Below are 19,199 nucleotides of genomic sequence, written 5' to 3' on the forward strand. Positions count from 1 at the left end.
GACCGTGATCGGCGATCACCGATCATACATTTTTTCACGGAAATCGGCAGATTATGATCGGTGGCCGATCGATCGGCACACCACTAGAATATTTCAATACCCAGCTATATGAGGTCGTGCAATGAGGAAGAATTAAATATAGTTGATTTTTATGCGTATAGTATATGATAAATATAGGGTAGTATTCTAAATATATAACATGATGGTGAAATGTACTGCAGGCTGTTTTGTTTTGTAGATTTGAGACTTTTTCACTCTCAATGACAATGAATATGTGTGTACAGCACAGGTGTATGTGTGTGTGTGTGTGTGTGTGTGTGTGTGTGTGGTCAATGCACCTGGCTCTCTGCTGCCTATGCAGCTGCCTGCCAAGATCACGATGGGCATTTAACCCCACAGCCTTGTTCAAGGCCTATAGGATAAATTAGAGCACTAATAATAGAAGAAGCTTCAGGGGGTAAGGTAGGGGAGTTATGTTCCAGCTTGTGTGTGTTAATTATCTGTGTGCGTGTGTGTGTGTGTGTGTGTGTGAATTTAAAACTTCGTGCAGTTAAAACCACTGACAGTGGGAGTTTAATCTTTGCTTGTGAGACCTAGAAGAAATTGATTTTATTTGCATAACTCAAACATGCTGAATTTATTTGCTTCATTAGAAAGCATTTATATGCTATGTACATAAATAAATTACTATAGTTAATACTGTTGTTTGTAATATTTCTTTATTATTTTGATTTTGATCAAAATCAAAATAATAAATGTTATGTTTTGACCCAGGACACTTATACTTAAGCACCTGGTATTGTTTTTGTCCAGGTGTTGTGTGTAAACTAATATTAATTAACCACACAGGCACTGTCAGCTACACTGCAACATTTTGTTTGTGTCCACATTTACAAGATTAGTAATTACACAATAAGCCTCAGAACGATTCTTTGTAAATATTTCCATCCATGTCAGCAGCCGACGTGACAACAGCTAAAACAAATGAAGGATCATGGATAAAATGGACATCAGAGCATAATAGTATTTTAAAATTGATTGCTTTCAACTTTTTGAGTTTGTTGAGGTGGAAAATCTCAGCAAATGGTATAAAAAGTTGCTACATTGAGCAACAAACTGACAGTAGTTCAATGAGTCTCTCTGCTGTAAATGGTCCTTAATAATTTCTGAGTGGAACCAACACCAAGAGTGTCCAGGAGACTTTGTACCAAATGACTCACTCCAATAGGCTTAGATATCAGTGAATCTATGGCTAAAGATTAGGGTGATGGCAATGAGGACTTCCAACCTCAAAGGATTAGAGCTTATGACCAAAAACAAAACCACCACGTCTTCATCTGTTATTGTTTATTTATATTATTTGAAGTATAATTATTGATAAAACTGATATCAAATAATATGTTAGAGAAACATACAAGCTGCTATTGGGTGTTGCCGTTTTTTTTTTCTTTTTCAGACAATTGTATAAATGCATTTGCCAAAAAAAAAAAAAAAACACTTTAGGGTGTGTTTTTAAATTAAATAGCAACTAATAAATTATAGTCAGAACTGTGACTAAACTACTAAGAAACGCCTGGATCCAAATGTCCTCAGCATGGTGGGAAGGGAAAAGTGTCATAAAAAAAAAGCACTCATCAGCTCACAGAAGTGACAGTCAAGAGGAAATCTAGCTAAATTTTCATAAATTTAAAAACCTTCTTAGTTTGCAGTTATTTCTACTCCCCTATTTCAAGGTAAATGTAATTGTTTTTAAATTCCTTCAGATGTTTTTGAACCTGAGTTAGACGAAGGAAAGCCAGCCTACTCTCCTTATTGAGATTCTTGTTTCTCTCTGTCCATCAGAAACACAAAGTGGATCTGTTCTACAAGGTCCGACACGTTATGATGGAGCTGATCGACTTGAGGAGGCAGCTACTGTCCGGTCACCTCACACAGGACCAGAGCAGAGACGTCAAGAGACACATCACCGTCAGACTCGACTGGGGCAACGAGTGAGAAAACATCTTTCATCCTTATAAAAAAAACTTCTTTTACTCACACTGATGCGCATAAAACTTACGATGGATTTAAAGTCATAACTCGCTCTCAGTCAATTTTAAGATCAGAACCATTGAAAAAGAAAGTTTCCACCGAAGTTTTGATTTAAACTGGTAAACTTTCTCAGCACTTAAAGTCAGGAGATGAGTGTCAGCACAGATCCCTACATTGGGTAATAGAAGTGATTTTCAGAAGCCGATGACTGAAGAATATTACCAGTAGTTGAAAAGATTCATGAAGTCAGTGAAAAGCTGATGGAAAACAGATGGGATGGAATAAAACTACTGTGTGCCTTCAGGTTGACTATATCAGGAGTTTGATTTAATTACTTTACAGGTGCAGATGACTACAGAGAAAGAAAATGTTTGTGTTTTCAGATGTTATTCCCTACTCCATCATCTAAAAGTTGCATCCTTCTAAGTATATTATGTTGGATTTGCATTTTTAGCTACCACAATTAATTTTGATCTTTATCTGTTCTTCTTTAAACATAGTTGATAGGATATGCCAATTCTGAAATGTTGAGACAAAAGTCTGATCTGAAAAACGTCAATCTAAAGACTAAAAAAAGTCCTAACTCGTAAAAGTGCTTTGGTTGCTACAGTTAGAAGAAAGAATTCAGATAAACTATCAATAAACTAGTGGACCAAGTTATAATAACTCTGAAAATAACATTTATTCAAATCACTTCTGTTGTAGCTGTAATATTTCTTTGCACCAGTAGAGATCTTCTTATTGACAGCAATTTTCACACATCAATGCAAACAGGGCTGAGTGAGCAAACCAAATCATTTTCGACCACAATTCCTCAAAAACATCTTAATGAGGGGCTGCTTATCTTGTTGGGCAGATCAATGCTAATGCAGTTTACAGCTGGTGGGAACTCAGGAAGTAAAGGAGCTGCAGAAATCAGAGTTAATTCATTTCAAGGATATATCAAAGGTGATATTGTGAGGTCAACGAGCGCTATCATACATAAGTCCTAACACGTGATACAACTGGATTAATATTGTTAGGATAAACCCCTTTCTGTGGCTTCAGTGTGGTGACATATTGAAGCATTCATTAATACAATTAGTCTAGAAAAGTTTTAATATTGGAAATAAACTATTTTCTATTGAAACATTTGAGTGTTTGAGCTAAAATGTAAAGATTTATTAATTTTGTTTCCAATGAACAGCAATATGTAATTTATATTCATTGTACATAAATCTTAATAATACCATGTCCTAAAGTTTTTAGGCAACAGATAAGGTGCCTTTTCTCCCCATGTGGGTTTCAACTGCCACCCTGTTCCTACCCTGAGAAACCATTTCACCAACCAAGACATTTATTCACCATGTCTTCAAAGTTTGGATCAAAGTCTTTGATTTGCAATCAAAGCAGGCTCAGTCATTATTTAAGAGATATGAAACACAGGTAATGACATTTCTTTGACAATGTTAGAAATTACATCAAAAAACTTGATGTTCAGGTGTGATTGCTTTGGAGGTTTGTGTATCTTGGCCTGTATCTGAATTATCTTCTATAAAATTTAAAATTGAAATCTTATCATCCCTTTTCTGTCTTTTTTCCCCTCAGACACTTGGGTCTGGACTTGGTCCCAAGGAAGGAGTTTGAGATGGTTGATGAAGACCAGATAAGTGTGTCAGATTTGTATAAAATGGTAAGACATTTGTTCAGGTCATAAAGTTGATACTGTTAAAGTTGTTGCTTTCCAACCCTTGCAGACATAATATCACACCAAAGGTGAGATTATCCTACCATATAATTTTCCTACCATAGATTATATGGTAGGAAGACAGAAAAATGCTTCCTCTGTGCCAAGACACCTGTTATTTAAATGAAGTCAAATAAAGAACCACAGTTTGAAGACTGTGTGTAGAGAAGCAGCTCAAATATGAACCCAGCCGACACACTACACTACACTGTTCCCCTTAAATATTAACCAACATCTTTTTTAGTCTGATCATTAGAACAGGCACAAATGCATCCAGAGTAGTTTGAGAAAACATGCAATTTACATTCAGAGTGGAAGTGGGCTGCAGATGGCTGCATTACTTCATCGCCGTGCGTACGTACTGTGGTTGATGCTGAGGTCATACATGAATAACTGATGCGTTTCTCACCACTTAAAAGCAACAGCACAGTTGTTGAAGTTCTGTCACATCATATTGTCATAATTTTGAGTTGCTAAAGTACAAAACTTGTGGCTCTTTTCAGATGTTACTTTGAAGGATCTTCCTACTCCATTAGCATTTAGTTCAAGCGACCAAATTGTATGAAGATTGTGTTGTTAAGTGCCGAGGCTGCAAGCTCTGATACATTCACAACTGTCCCTGAAAATGCAGGTGAAAGCATCTCTATTGACTTGAGTTCTTCTGGGTTTAAGAAAAATAAAAGGTTAATTTTAATACAACAAAAGTCTTATAAATCATTTCACGGTACTTCCTAAATTGTTATTACCACTAATCAAATTTCTTATTTTAGTTTGTTAGTTAAATTGAGACAGGCACCTTAGTCTTCATCATCAACCAATTAAAATTAATGTTAAAATACATTTTAATCCTAAATCGCTTCTGAGAAACCTTGCAAGTAAATGAGTATCTCTGGGCTGCAAATAAAGACAAAACTGCAGAAAGGAATCCATTATATTTTACAATTTAAGTTAAACAACAAAAAAGGTTGTTTAACTTAAATTGTAAAAAAAAAAAAAAAAAGGTTAAATTAGAAGGTTAAAACATTTTGATCTAGCTTAGACATTGAGTAAAAATCTCCTGAGTTTTTAATGCTGTGTCAGAATTAAATTAATACTTTATTTACCACTTATCCCTGTTGTGTTGATTTTGTCTTTCCTGTGTTATAGCTGAACAAAAGCCTGTTGTCTGTCCTCTGCCTTTAAATCATCAACCTTTTGAAAAGTTAGGAAACTATTTCTGTTCAATGTTTCTCTTTCTTCTTTTCTTTGAAAACAAAATAAAAGTAACATTTAATCTAAAATCAAGGTAAACTTGTTTTCCTGGAAACAGATGTTCAAGTCAAAGTAAGCAATTTCTCTTTTGTTTCAATTCATTGTGTTTCTTAAATTTTTACCACAACCATCTCAAAGTATAAATTGGCCTAAAATGAAGCGAGGATGTTAGTGTGCAGCCTGCAGCCATGTGCTGCTTGTTTCATCTGAGTCCTTCAGGTCACTTCATAACTGCTGAACCAACGATCTGAACTAATGACTGCAAAATTACTCTCCGTATCCGCACGACCTTTTTTGTGGTTTTTCATGATTCTGTTCACAAAAGCATCAGTCTAAATGTTTTCAGCTACTCCTCAGGTGAACTGTGATGGATTTGGGAACATTTCCTGAATAAATGTTTTCTTATTATGAGGTTAGGGTTATCGTTTCCAGACTACAGAAGTTCCAGAAGTTACTAAGCAATATAAAATCTTTTATAATTGTGTTTCTTTTCAAGGGCACACTGCATCATGTTATAATGTTTAAAGTTAAGTCTGTATCTTATTTTTTGTCATTTTTATGCTATATGAACAAAGTTTAGTTTGCAGTTAGAACATATTTTTCCTCCCGACCTACAATAATGAAAAACCTATTTCAAAATAACTAAAGCTTATTAATAAAGTTGATGTGGCTGCAGTTTGAGACACGTCCTTGAAGATTCTTGGTCTCTTAGAAAAACTTTACATTTTTGCTTGATTCAAAATAGCTTAACAGGCTCAGAGGATCACTGATGTTGCTGTAATGCTTTTCTTCTGTTGCTTAGAGACTGATCTGAAATTAAGAGACATGGAAACTGAGGAGGACTAAACATATGAAGATCATCCCTTTACAACACTGTGTTAAAAAATACAGTTTCTCAGAACAGGAAAATGCCTTCATATCAGGCATTTTACCAGTTTGTTTTATTCTTATTCTTTGTTACCAACAAAAACTAGAGACAAATCACAAAAACCTGTCAGTGCTCATGTAACACTAAGCTAAAACCTTTTGGGTTCATGAGTAGAGAAACAAGCTTTTAAAACAGATAGCTGCTATTTAATAAAGTAAGTACTCAATGGATACATCTGAATGCCAGTTATTAATTCTTTATTATTTTCTTGATTTTCTAAATAACATACAAGTGGTTATATAAATAACTGGCATCCACTGAAAACACAATCCATATTAATGAAATAGCAGGTGTTTGTGCAGCTGTGCCATAAGCACCAATACAATTGCATTTGTCTGTTATTAGTGTCAATCTTTAGTAAACAACCCATTCTGATTCATTAAAACTTAGTTTTAGGATTAAACAAGAGAAAATGCCAGCAGGCTGGTTCTAGTTTCTCTCAGGTTGGAATAATTGGAGCCGTCTTGTCAGTGACGGTCCTTACTCCCATTCATCAAACAGCATTTGACTTATTGCTTCCTCTCTACTCAAAAACCACTTGACAAATTAAGTTGGAGTAATGAGTCTCTGAGGTATTAAAATATTTTCATCATCTGAGGGAGCGACTGTAGAGGAGAGGGAAGAAAGGTTGGAAAGGAGCACAGATCACAAATAGCAGAGTCAGAAAGATGAGGAGAAAATGAGCAGAGAAGAAAAATGTGAAGAAGAGAAAATGAGAGGAGGATGGATTCAGGAAAAAAGAAACGTGTTCAAATAAAAGAAACTGAAAAATCCCAAAATTGTATGTTTGGTATAGCAGAAGATTAAACTACACAAGCAGAATAAACCTGATGTTTTCTTTGTCTTTTACAGCATCTGTCCAGCAGACACAGCGTCCAGCAGAGCACCACACAGGTAATGTTTCCATTACTGTCTGTATGAAGTCTGAAGTCCTGCCAGATATGCCTTTCTATCATTTTGTTTAGTAAAATATTTCAGTTAACATGAAGGGATGAGGTAAAACTAAGGCCTCACGTCATCAGGAGATCATACACTTACAATATTTTAGATAAATATTCAGATTATTTAATCAGTTAATGAGAAAAGGTTCTAAGTTTTCTAAAACCTTTTCTCATAAATGAGCTTTCAAATTTGCCCGCTCTCATAAAAATCAGATATTGGCCATCAAACTCCATTTAGTAGGCCATGAAGTGGATGTACAGAACATAAATGCATTATTTACCAAATGCTGCAGTCCAAGAAGTCCTTTATAGGTGATGATTCTGATCCCAAAGTTTATTTGTATATAAAAACCCAAAAGCTTAGCAGCTCAGGAGTGAGTTATTCCACTGTAAACTAGTTATTTGTAAAATGTTACATTAAATGTTTTCACTGAAGTTAAGATTAAAATCAAACAATCTAATCCTGATGCAGATCAATAAATAATAAAGCTATGCCATAAATAACTAGATTAAATCATTTCAAAAACAAATTCAAGTTTTAAGAAACAGATACAATAGTTTAAATCTTTACCCAGATAAGCACCAGATGACACTCCAAAATATGTAATTGATCTTGAAATGATAAAAAAAACTGTCAATGTTTTACTTTGTGGATTTTTCAGGGTGAGAATAGCCGGCAGAGACACGGAGAACCATGCAGGGTTCCAGTACCACACCACCTACTGGTCAACCTGAAGAGCTTCACCTACAACAGCATAGGAGAGGACACAGACATATTTTTCTCTCTCTATGATCTGAGGGAGGGAAAAACCATCAGGTATGAATAAATGTTAATTATTTCAGTTTTGCTTAGTTTTGCAGTTGTTGTTTGTTGATTAGTAAATGAAAGATCAGTCAAAATGACCTTGATGTTTTGTGTGTGTGTGTGTTTAAATAAACAAGTCAAAATAATTGATGATCTAAGTAAGTCAGACTTTCACTATTGAATTTTAATCATTTTTTAAATTTAAAACACAAAAGCAATATTTGTTAATCTGGATTATAATGCAAATTTATTTTACAAACATATTGCATGGCTGTGTAATAATAATACATTTAACAGACACTGGCATTAAGTGTTGTTTGTGGCTGGAATGGATCAGATTGATCTGATTCTGAAATGGGAACTGACTGCAAAAAACATGTTGATTATTTTTAATAAAGTTTCAAATCAGTTCAGTTTCACAGGGAAGGAAACATCCATCAGTTCTCTGTGAGGAAATCTGAACGGTTGTTCATGCATGAAATTGTTTCACTGATTTAACTTTAACCAAGCTCCATTTCCTTTACAGAATTATTGCTGGTATTGCATGCATGAATGCGATTTGTGGGAAACTTGGTTAAAACCATTCAGCTCAGTGATGATAAGATGATGAAAATTTCACAGGAAGTTGTAATGTCTATTGATATTGCAAACTTTTGTGAGGTGATTATAAAATTGAGCTCAGTGTTTCTACAGTCAAATTATAAAGTGACAAATCGTGGATTTGGGTGATAAAGCATGATGAAATTGCAGATAATACTTCATTTTGAATGGAAAGGAGAACATTTCTGCAGCATTTAAATCCATAACTAAGACTTCTCATGACTACTCACACTAGAGTTGCAATGATTCAAAGAAAGAAATGCTGACAGAAGCTGAAGAAGGAAAGATGATTTCCCCAGCCAAAATATGCAAAAGATGAAGAAGCCCTGAAATCAGTCATGTTCACAAAGACAGGACTGTCAATAATTCCTAAGACATCTAAAATGAAATAATTTAATAAATCAACAAACATTCTCTTCTGTGACTGTGGTTATTGGGACGTTTAAGCCAAATATCCTCTCCCCTATGGCCGTTACAAACACTGAGCATTCTCATCAAGTTATTTGTCAGAAGCAGAAATCAGGAACAAAACACTGAGACATGAAGGCTCATGATATAAACTTTTTTTTCAGGATGTCTACAGAGCTGCTAAAAATAATCACCTTCCTATGGTGTTCTTGTCTTTTGGCTTTTTTGTCACACTTCAATGTTTCAGATCATCAAACAAATTCTAATATCAGACAAAGATATCCTGGGTAAATACAACATTTCCAAATTATAATTTTATTTGTTAGCTACCAAACATTGTGTGGAAAAATAGTTGCTTATAAAATTAGGAATTCTCTGTGATAACCCACATTTATCAGAATATCGAGTTCACTTAAACCAGCCTGCTGTTAGTTCCATCAAGTCAAAACATCACTTAAGTAGAAGCTGTCTGGCAGCATGAAGTAGGCTAAAAGATCTCAAAAGGTTATAAAAATGCTTTGATCTAAAAAATGAAGAACAGATTAGAAATAAAGTCACTGACATTTATCAGACTGAAAAGTATTATAATAGATTCTCGTTGAATGGACATTGTTTCGTCCATTCGGCACCTCCGTCCACTTGGTTGTCACCACTCTGCAGCTCTCCCCACTCTGCAGCTGCGTGCTCACAGATTTGACAGATGTTTTACACCGGAGTCCATACCTGACTCAACACCACTGCCTTTTGTTTGTTTACTATTTTCCAAAGACTTTTAGTAAAATAATCTGTACCCTGACAAGACAAAAGGTAATCTCATATACAGCCTAACATGGTGATGGTGATAGTGTGATGGTCTGCGGCTGCTTTTCTGCTGTAAGACCTGAAAAACTTGTAATTGATGGAACAATGACTTTGTCTCTTTACCAAAAAATCCCAAAGGAGAATGCCTGGCAATTACTTTGTAACCTTATGCTCCAGCGTACTTAAGGCTATGCAGCAGGACAATGATCGAATGCACGCCAGAGAGAACACTAACATCTCTCAGTGGCCCAGAAGCAAACAAAATGAAGGTTTGGAGTAATCAAGTCAAAGTCCAGACTTAAATCCACTTGACCTGAAACAGGCCCTCTACTGTCACTGAGTTAAAACAATGGTGAAATTAAAATTGTGCCAACGGGCTGTTAGATTTATGGGACAATTACTTTTTCTCATAGGACAAGGTTTTTTTGGATAGCATTTTTCCTAATAAATGATTTACTGTTTTTTTTTTGTTTGTTTGTTTTGTTTTGCATGGCACTTTTTATCTTTAATGTTAAAGTCAAATGATGGAGACAAAAAGCAATAACAGAATAAATCTGTAAGCAAAAACTTTTTACACTAGGTGTTATAATCATTACCTCCATTGTTGCCTGCGTTCACAGAATATTGTCCTTTTCTACCACTTTGCACTGTAGTGCTCGTTCCCATCATGCGCCCCTCCCTGTCTCATATCTCCTTAATAAAGTAGAATAAGTAATAGCAAGTGGCCACACAGAACTTATTAATAATAAATGATCCCCCACCTCCCTCCTCCCTTCCTAATGAATGCCCATCAATTATACATTCTTAGAGAAAACACAATGCTAACAGACGAATAATAGTTAACGTCAGTAAAGAGGCTGATGTGGGTCAACTGTGATGGTGTGGCTGTGTGTGTGTGTGTGTGTGTGCGTGCGTGCGTGCGTGCGTGCGTGTGTTTGTGCTCCTGCAGAGAGGAGGATAACAGTCCATTAATGAAATAAATAGGGGCACAAGAAACGCTCTGTCATCTTATCTTGTTTTTGCTTCTTTAATTTCGCTCGTTGCTGCAAACCAGCTAAGCGGTTCTGCCCTCTCATAACAAAAGCACAGCTGAGCCCACAAATATTTTTGACCTTGAGGGCCTATTTTCTGTCTCTGTCATGACTCGGCATACAGGACACTAATAGCAGGACCTGATCCTCCGAGGTGCTCAGATGGGAGGTCAGGCCTGTCTCTCTCTCCAAAACATCCTAAAGCCATTAAACTCAACATTTCCACCAAGACGGTTTCCCTTCAAAGCAGTTCAACCTATAAAAGTGTTTGTGCAACTAAACCTGTAATCTCCATTCCTTTCTCTTTCTCACTGACTGCAGTGTCACAGTATAACTTAGATTCATGCTGAGTTTTGTCATACATTATTTTTCTCTCTTTTTTAGTCTTCTTCCTCCTCAAAACAATTATTATTACATGGGGGAACATAAATCCCAGGAAAAAGGTTTTCTGCTGTTCTTTATTAATAAGGGAGAAAGAATGTGGAAGTTTTCTGTTAGAATATTTGTCTCTATTTTAGGTTTTCTCAAATTAATTAGTCTTTGGAGGCTCACACAAGTTTTAGCTCATCTCATTTAAACATTTTCTGTTTTCCTTGTAATTACTTTTTGTTTTCACATTGCTATTTTCTTTTATGTGCAGTGAGAATGATTTTATTGTGTTTCACATGGATTTTATGTGTTATAAACCAATACAAGTAAAATATAATTAAAAGTTAGAAGAAGGCTTGGTTTTTCATGGGTTAAATGCTCCTTTTTGAGAGGTTTAAAGCTTGTTTTATTGTTTACAACCGAACACTTCTCTGGACGTTTGCACAACTAACCTCTTGTGCTGCTTGGTCTTCATTAGCTTACTGATGTTCTCTAACAAAACTCTCAGAAATCCTAGAACAGCTGGATTCATACTGGGATTAATGTACATACAAATGGACTTTATTTATTCATCAGCTGAGTTCTGATAGGAAATTATTCATTTCATATTATTTAACTGTTGTCTAAAACTTTGTGTTGGTCTGTCACATAAACAGACATAAACAAGTAATTCTAGTTATCCTGTTTCTGTTGTGAAGATGAAAAAATAGATACAATAATCAGTGCTGGCAAAACTCCAAACAGCATTTCTGTGAAAAATTTTCTATAAAAGTGATGAAACACAAAGTGATAGTTGAGCTAATAGCAACCAACTGTGTAAAAGTCTGAATATTTTACAACCAGCTTTTGCTAATGGTCCTTCTCCATTTCAGCAGCAACACTGTTTTTGTTCTTCTATGATTAGGAAAGACTTTAGACCCCATTTTGACTTTAGACCCCATTTTGACTTTAGACCCCATTTTGACTTTAGACCCCATTTTGACTTTAGACCCCATTTTGACTTTAGACCCCATTTTGACAGCAGATTTTTCTCTGAATCCTGTCGTGTCAAAATTTTTGAACATTAAAATCACTTGAGTCCAAATATTTCTGTCTCACCTTCTTCCAATTGTCTATTTCTTATTTAATCAGGAACACTGTTATATAAGTGTATTTTTCCAGCAAAGGCCTGTTGTTTCTAGTGAAGTCATATGATGTCATACTGAATACCTATGTTTAAATGTCTGTAGTCACACAATAAGGTTGTGCAGGATCACCCACAATATAATTTGGAGAAATCAGGCAGTAAGTTTTGAAATTAGGTCAATCTGAACTAACTGAAGTAGTGAGTGTGCTGTGTGTGTGCGTGTATGTGTGAAGAATTTCAGTTTTTTGAATGGAAAGTTGTCGGATCAGTGCGTTTATTTTGGTCAGTATGACTTAGTTCCCTCATGATAACATCCCACAGGAGCTTTAAAACACTAGATTTTAATTTAATCAGTCTTCCTTTTTAATTAAGTTGTATGGAGTTTAAAGATTTACCAAAATTATGACATAGAGGTAGAATGATATTCTGCATATTCACAGAGGGCACCTAAATATAAATGCATGCCACACTTTTTAGAATTTTACTTACAGATAGAACTTTCTAGTTTTTAGATTTCAAACCTTTATGTGGTACTAACATAAGTCACTGAATTTTAATACGTACATTTAAAAAAATAACATTTTCTTGATAAACACAGCGTAAATGTTTTTGTCATGAGGTTCCTTTGCAGACATGGCGTATTTAGAGAATACCTTGCAGTTCTATTTATACATCTCTGTGTATTATGTGTATGTGGTGACTGAGCACAGTGAGTATTCATCTGATTTGGTGCATCCATGCATACTATTGCGTGCGTTACTTTGTATATATGAGTGAGTGTCTGTATGTTCACACTTGATTTCTTCTGTGCTTGCATACATTAGATTCAGTCAGGAATCGTTCTGAATGCATCTTGTTTTGTTGCATTTTTATGTTCAGTTCATCATCTGCAGCATCCTTACCACAGTCACTTTCTGAATCAATAGAAATCCACCAGCAACACGGGAGCAAAGATTGACTGTATCTCAGTCTTTCTTCACGCCTTATCACCTCTTATTTCCCACCTACCAACACACACACACACAGCAGTCCCACTCTCCTACTGTTTATGGACAAAAACATATTTATTTTCTTTTGTTGTATTTGTTTGGGCTGCAGTATCACTGGGGGATTGGAATAAATCGTTTCTGTTTAAAGGCGGCAACATAGCGTGTGTTGTGGGGATTTGTTGGCCTTTGCAGGAAACTCTGAATTTCAAAGTTAACAGTAACCTGAGAGTAGCTTGTTTATAGTTGTGTGTCTGTAATAAAGACTATAAGAAGATTATTTTTCAGCGTTCAGATGTTGTTTTTAGTGGGCTGGGCATATTGTGTTTATAGGGAAGTTTAACTAAGGATAATCTTCTGTACTATTTCCAATTTCAGATGGTGGATTTATTTTATGACCTACTGTCTGCTGTGTTCCTTTGACTTCATAATCCTGGTTGTTCACTAATGTTTTCTAACAAAACATAAAGGTAGACTCTTATAGTTAAGTACATTTTGAAGGTATGTGGTTGCACTACTGTTTTTTTTTGTTTTTGTTTTTAGTAATAAGCATAAAAGAGACTGCAAATTCAACTCATGCAAATTCAACTCATGCATTTTTATTTTTTATTTTACAATAAAAAAAAACATGAAATTTTTTATGTCATTCACAATGATGCTCTACTGTGTTGCTGGTCCATCACTTAACATCTCATTAACAAATGTTTGAAGTTTGAAGTTTGTGGTTGTAACTTAACTAAAAGTGAAAAAAAGTTTTAAGGGGTATGTGTATTTCTGCAAACCAGAGTAGTTCGCTGTCAGATTGTGATTTTATTCCATACGAATGGCCAGCTTTGTCTCTTATTTATTTCAGCTTTCTGTTTATTTACTTCTCAGTTGGAGTAAGTTCTGCTCATGCAGAGCGTTTGGTTTTGTTTATAAAGATTATAGTTTCATTCTGCCAAACAAAGACAACATTTGGGTTCTTTCCTGACCTATTTCCTGAGCTCAGAGACCCAAATGTTAATGCAAAAAACTTTTTACTATTTGCCAATAAATGTGAAGTTAGTGGATCAAAATTGTGTCATTAATGTGAGTTCAGTATAGTTCCTTTTGTGTCCATTTTATATTTTTCTCCTTGCCACAAAGTTACCGAAGTTTATACAAGTAAAGTTTATAAGCAGTATGGTGACTGCAGATGCCTTTTGACAAAAGTTTGCCAGTATAATAAACATAACAAGAGTTGATTTAGAAAACCAAATGGGCAAAAATGTCAGACTCTTAGTGTGCAAAACTGGTAGAGACATTCCCCAAAAAGACTTTATACAATTTATAATTACAACATAACATGATTCTGCAAAATACTGGTTTAGGAAGGTACAAATATATTTTTGTTTTTATAACCATTTTATAATTACCTTCCAATTTGTCATTAGTTGTTATTAGCCTAACATATGATATTCCACTATAAGGCATTCAAGTTTGTAGTGGCAAAATGACTGAATTTGGAAAAAAATTAGTAGATGACTAACTGGCATATTGCCTAGACATATCCAGAAAAGGTAACCACACCACAGAAGCAAAAACAAATCCATCTGAAGGAGCTCAAAAAAAAGAAGTGTATTTGTTTCCGCTCTGCTGCCCGCTTGACCTTGCGCTCTCCTTTCTGTTTTCATCTGGGATTATGAATAAGCAGACAAAGAGCCACAAAAAAGCATTCTTGTTTAATATTTATTAAGCTATGACAAAATGTCCTCCGTTCAGTGGTAATGCTTCAGTATGTCCCCTAAAGCTCCCTCTGCTCTGCCTCCAGGCAACCTGTCATGGGAGCAGTAGTGTCTGAAAGACTGAACTCAAAAGTAAAATACCCTTAATGTGCATTTTCACTTTTGCTAAATTTAGTTGTCAGTTTATATTAAGTTATATACTAATATTAGAGGTGTCACAGCATTTTAAATAAATGAAACTGAAACAGTTTAAATAAAAAATAAATAATAAGCATATAAATGAAAGTGGATAATATTTTGCTGATATGATTTGCATCTAGTTAAAAGAATGATTAATTTGACCTTGATCAGTTAAAAGGATTAATGACTTTTTTTTCCTCACACCTTTGATTTCCTCTCCTCCAGGACTGAGATCAGACGTGCAGCAACATCCCTGCAGATGTCCGAAAACCAAGGACTCAGAAACATGAAGCTAAAGCCTTTGATTGTGTTTTTCAGCGAGAAGTTCATGGTGAGATTAAACAAGAACGGAGGACCAAAGAATCCAGAGAAGGTGGACCGGCTGTGTGCGCTGTTCACGGTAACCAGGACAAACACGCGTAAACAACATGTATTTTGTTGCTATTTCAAAGGCAAAATCAGAGAAACTAGTCGGGCATGATTAAAGTAAGGTTGCATTGCCCCCTGTTGATGCCTGGTCGCATCAGCCTGGAGACTTATTTGGAAAAAAAGGAAAGGGAAAAACAAGATATAGGAAATATGTATTTTCTGTTATAGTACAAATTTGTAAATAAAAACTCTAACATGGATTTGGTCAGTGTTAGAGGATCTAATTAGTACTGAATATTGCAAAACTATTCAACTGCTGGAACATCTTTAGCAGGTGCCATAGACTGTTTATTTGCCATTTCATTTCAGTCAATCTGCGTCATTTTGTTGGTTTGAGCAGAAATGTAAAGCAACAAGTCACTCATATAACTCAGACACAAAGTAAAGCTTAGGGTCAATCAAAGGTCTCCTTCTTCATCAGTTTCTGTTCTAGGCTGGTTACTAACAATAATTCTGCTCAGTACAAGACAAACCACATGTTCAGACAATTGTTTTAGACTAATTTGTTTTCTTGACAGTAACTGTTTTGTTTTATTGTTTGCTGTTTCGGACTGAAGGATCTGAGCAACAAAGACATGAAGAGAGAACTCTACATCGTCTCACAAGTTATTCGAACAGGTTTGACCGATCTTACTATAACTCTTACATCGCAGTGAAAACATATCTGTGAGTTGACATTTCTTCTACTTTAGCTGTTTTATTTTACAAGTAAATGTTTCAGATCATCAAACAACTGTCAGGTAAAAATAAATGGAATAAATACAAACTCAGTTTTCAAATGATGACTTCATTTAATCAATAAAGGTATTAAGAACCGATGACAAAGTCATTGAAATCCATCTGTCTGGAAAGGACTACAGATCCATTTCATAGGTTTTGAAGCTCCAGTAAAATACAATAAGAAATATCATCATCAATTAGTGAGAACATGGAACAGTGGTGAATCGTCCAACCAACCAGAACTATTTTACACACCAACAACTCACCCAAGAGATCAGAAAGGAACTCTGAACAATATCTAAAGCGCTGATGGCCTCACTTGCATCAGGTAAGACCTGTGTTCATGATTCAGCACTAAGACTGAGACTTGGCACATCCAGTATGTCATCCTTACCAGAGCTCCGAGGCCAAAACCACTGCAAACCAAAAGATGCACAAAGACCTGTCTCATATTTGTCATGAAACCTCTTCATGATCCCTAAGATGTTTAGTTAAAATATTCTGTAGGCTGGAGACACTGAAGTAGAACTTTTTTTTGGAACATTGGAGCATTAATTCTGTTCTTTTATCAAAGAAAAAGAGATACCAAAGTCAATGTCCTAAGATGTTCTAAAACATTCAACAATGTTCTAAATCACCGCAATAAGTCCAACTCTAAATGCTTAAAAAAAAACAAAAAGTCCCTCCAATGTAATTTAAACTAAATCAGCAAAGAGGAGTGGGCCAAAAAGCCTCTACAGTGATTGAAAAGACTCATTGCCAGTTATCACAAACCCCTGGTGGCAGTTTTTGCTGCCAAGTGAAGAACAACCATTTATTAAGCTTTTTATATAGCGTTAGGTTGATGGGGTTTTTTTCTTGATAAAATTGTTTATTGTATTTACCCAGGTTATTTTTGTATGGTATAAAAATTTATTTGATGACCTGAAAAAATTCATTTGACAAAGAAGAAAGCAAATACTATTACACAGTACTGTATAAAATGCCTTCCAGTATCGCAAAGAAGACGACCTTATAAAGATTTTAACACTTTACACGGGCAAAAATCAGCTGAAAATAAAAAGATCTGTATTTTTGGGCTTGTACAGAAACATTAATCAAAAATACTTTTGGATTTTTGAATCTGTTGCAATTTACACATAAATTACCACAATTTACTTATAAATTGTGGTAATTTATACATAAATTGTGGTAATTTATGTATAAATTACCACAATTTTTCTTCCATGCAGTTCAGCAAAACTTTACACGATTTGATCCTTTTTACAGGTCGCATGCTGCTGAATGACAGTAAGAAAGGCCCGCCACATGTCCAGTATCGCAGACCGTACGGCTGCGCTGTTCTGGCCATGAGCGACGTCCTGCAGATCATCTCAGAACTCAAAGAGGAGAAAGATTTTGTTCTTAAAGTCTACACGTGAGTGACTGCTCTCACACAGATGACAAGTTATAAACTGTTCCTTTAAGGGTTGAAGATCTGATTAAGACAGATTTGCACCGTCACAAACTGTGTCACAGCATTAATCTAAATGTGTTCAGTACGGAGCAGATCTCGAATGTGCATTTCAGTGTTTTGTGATAGGAGAAATTAGATAATATTCAATTCTTTTATAACTTTTCCATCTTTAGGTGTTTTATTTAAATCTGTCTGGAGGAAACATGAAGAAATAAATAAAAGTTGCATTAACTTGCTGCATGAATATGCACAGCCTTAGATAAATAATCTATTTTATTCACCTTTTCATCCCGTTTTCATCAGTCTTCCTTTCTTGGTTCGTGTCAAACCCAAAGTGACAAACCCAAAATAAACTTAAGCTGTTCTTACAGAAATATTTTTGACATCTGCTCATTTGCAATAACTCGCAGAGAAGCTACAAAAATTTAAATTATCTGATAGTATGAAGGCACCAGTCACAAATATGTGACAGCAGTGACCCTGCAAAAATTGGATGTTTCTCCAGAATTGTTGAAAATGTAAAAGGGAAACTGGTTAGGAAGTGGGCTGACAGCATCGCTAAAAAAGCTGCAGCGGTTTCTGGCAAGTACTGACTGTGATGCGTCAACAATCTGTTGCATCCTGCCTGTTTATTTAAATATACTGGGTTAATGACAGAAGCCTTTTTTTTAATGAAAATATCCAGGATTGGCAAAAATTTTCAAAATACTGAGATAAAATTCAAATTCTTGGTCATCATTTCAAAAGATTTGGGACTAAAACAACCTGGTGCATCATTAAAATCACTAAAAGAGCATCAAGAAATATGGTTAATTTCGGTTAATTTGAATTGTCACTTTAAAGGTGGAAATGTTTTAAAATATTTCTTATTGGTCTCATTAATTTGGTCACAAAGCCCACATTTGACCAAGGATGGGAATACTTTTTATTTCCACTGTATAACCTCTCAAATCTCTGTAGATTTCAATAGAAACTGTTAGAACTCGTATTGGTGTGTTTTCCTAAAAACACTCCTAGTTTTCTTATTTACAGCCATGGTGAGATTTACTTTATGCTGACATTATATCTGGTAGAGAATAAAGAGTCTGTTTTACAATGTCGTGTTTTTACAGTTTTACAGATTATGTTGCCAAACACTGAGTGCTTCAGCCTCTGAGGTTAAAGATAAACCAAACATGAGGGAGGACACAGAGTATCAGAAACACCTTGAGCTTTAATGTTGTGTTTATTTCAGATTTATTGCCTCTTTAATCTTTTTTTAATGTTTCACTTTCAGTTGTTTTCCCATTTTCAGTCTTACTCTTTATTATGGGAAAGGGCAAAGAAAAATATGATTTCTCAACCTTTGATTCCCCAAAGCAATTAACTGTTATTTTACGCACAAACCTTTAAGAATTTATGGCCTACAGCAGAGGAATACCTGTTGGCTAAAACATCTGAAGAATTGCCTGGAGGAGGCCTGAAGTGCTTCTCATAACATCATTATGTCACTGTTTGTGTTGCTTACATGTCTGAATATATATACAATGCATCCTCTCCCTGTGTCTACATCAGGGGTGTCCAACTCAATTTCACTGAGGGCCACTTCAGCATATTGGCCCCCCTCAACGGGCCACATTGACGGTACAGATCAGGAGAGCATCCCTGCTAAAACAAAAGGTTGACTTCCCTCATTCAGGTCTGTAGAGACTTATAATGAGTCAAT

The 19,199-nt window shown here is 35.3% G+C and overlaps 1 protein-coding gene across 12 annotated transcripts in view; it reads left to right on the forward strand.

The window, feature by feature from the left end:
- The window catches only part of LOC106946065 (dedicator of cytokinesis protein 3), a 164,636-nt gene that overhangs the window by 107,085 nt on the left and 38,352 nt on the right, over positions 1-19,199 (forward strand). For all 12 annotated transcript variants that reach the window (XM_015030179.1, XM_015030170.1, XM_015030167.1 and 9 more), the window contains 7 exons: positions 1,843-1,991; positions 3,619-3,703; positions 6,789-6,830; positions 7,540-7,694; positions 15,208-15,289; positions 15,876-15,936; positions 17,308-17,455. In XM_015030179.1, the coding sequence (XP_014885665.1) occupies positions 1,843-1,991; positions 3,619-3,703; positions 6,789-6,830; positions 7,540-7,694; positions 15,208-15,289; positions 15,876-15,936; positions 17,308-17,455 (722 nt within the window). The remainder of the gene's footprint in view (positions 1-1,842; positions 1,992-3,618; positions 3,704-6,788; positions 6,831-7,539; positions 7,695-15,207; positions 15,290-15,875; positions 15,937-17,307; positions 17,456-19,199) is intronic.

This window comes from Poecilia latipinna, unplaced genomic scaffold, assembly GCF_001443285.1.
Source record: "Poecilia latipinna isolate Pla-1442-1.1 unplaced genomic scaffold, P_latipinna-1.0 Scaffold174, whole genome shotgun sequence".
In the NCBI taxonomy this organism is placed as follows: Eukaryota; Metazoa; Chordata; class Actinopteri; order Cyprinodontiformes; family Poeciliidae; genus Poecilia; species Poecilia latipinna.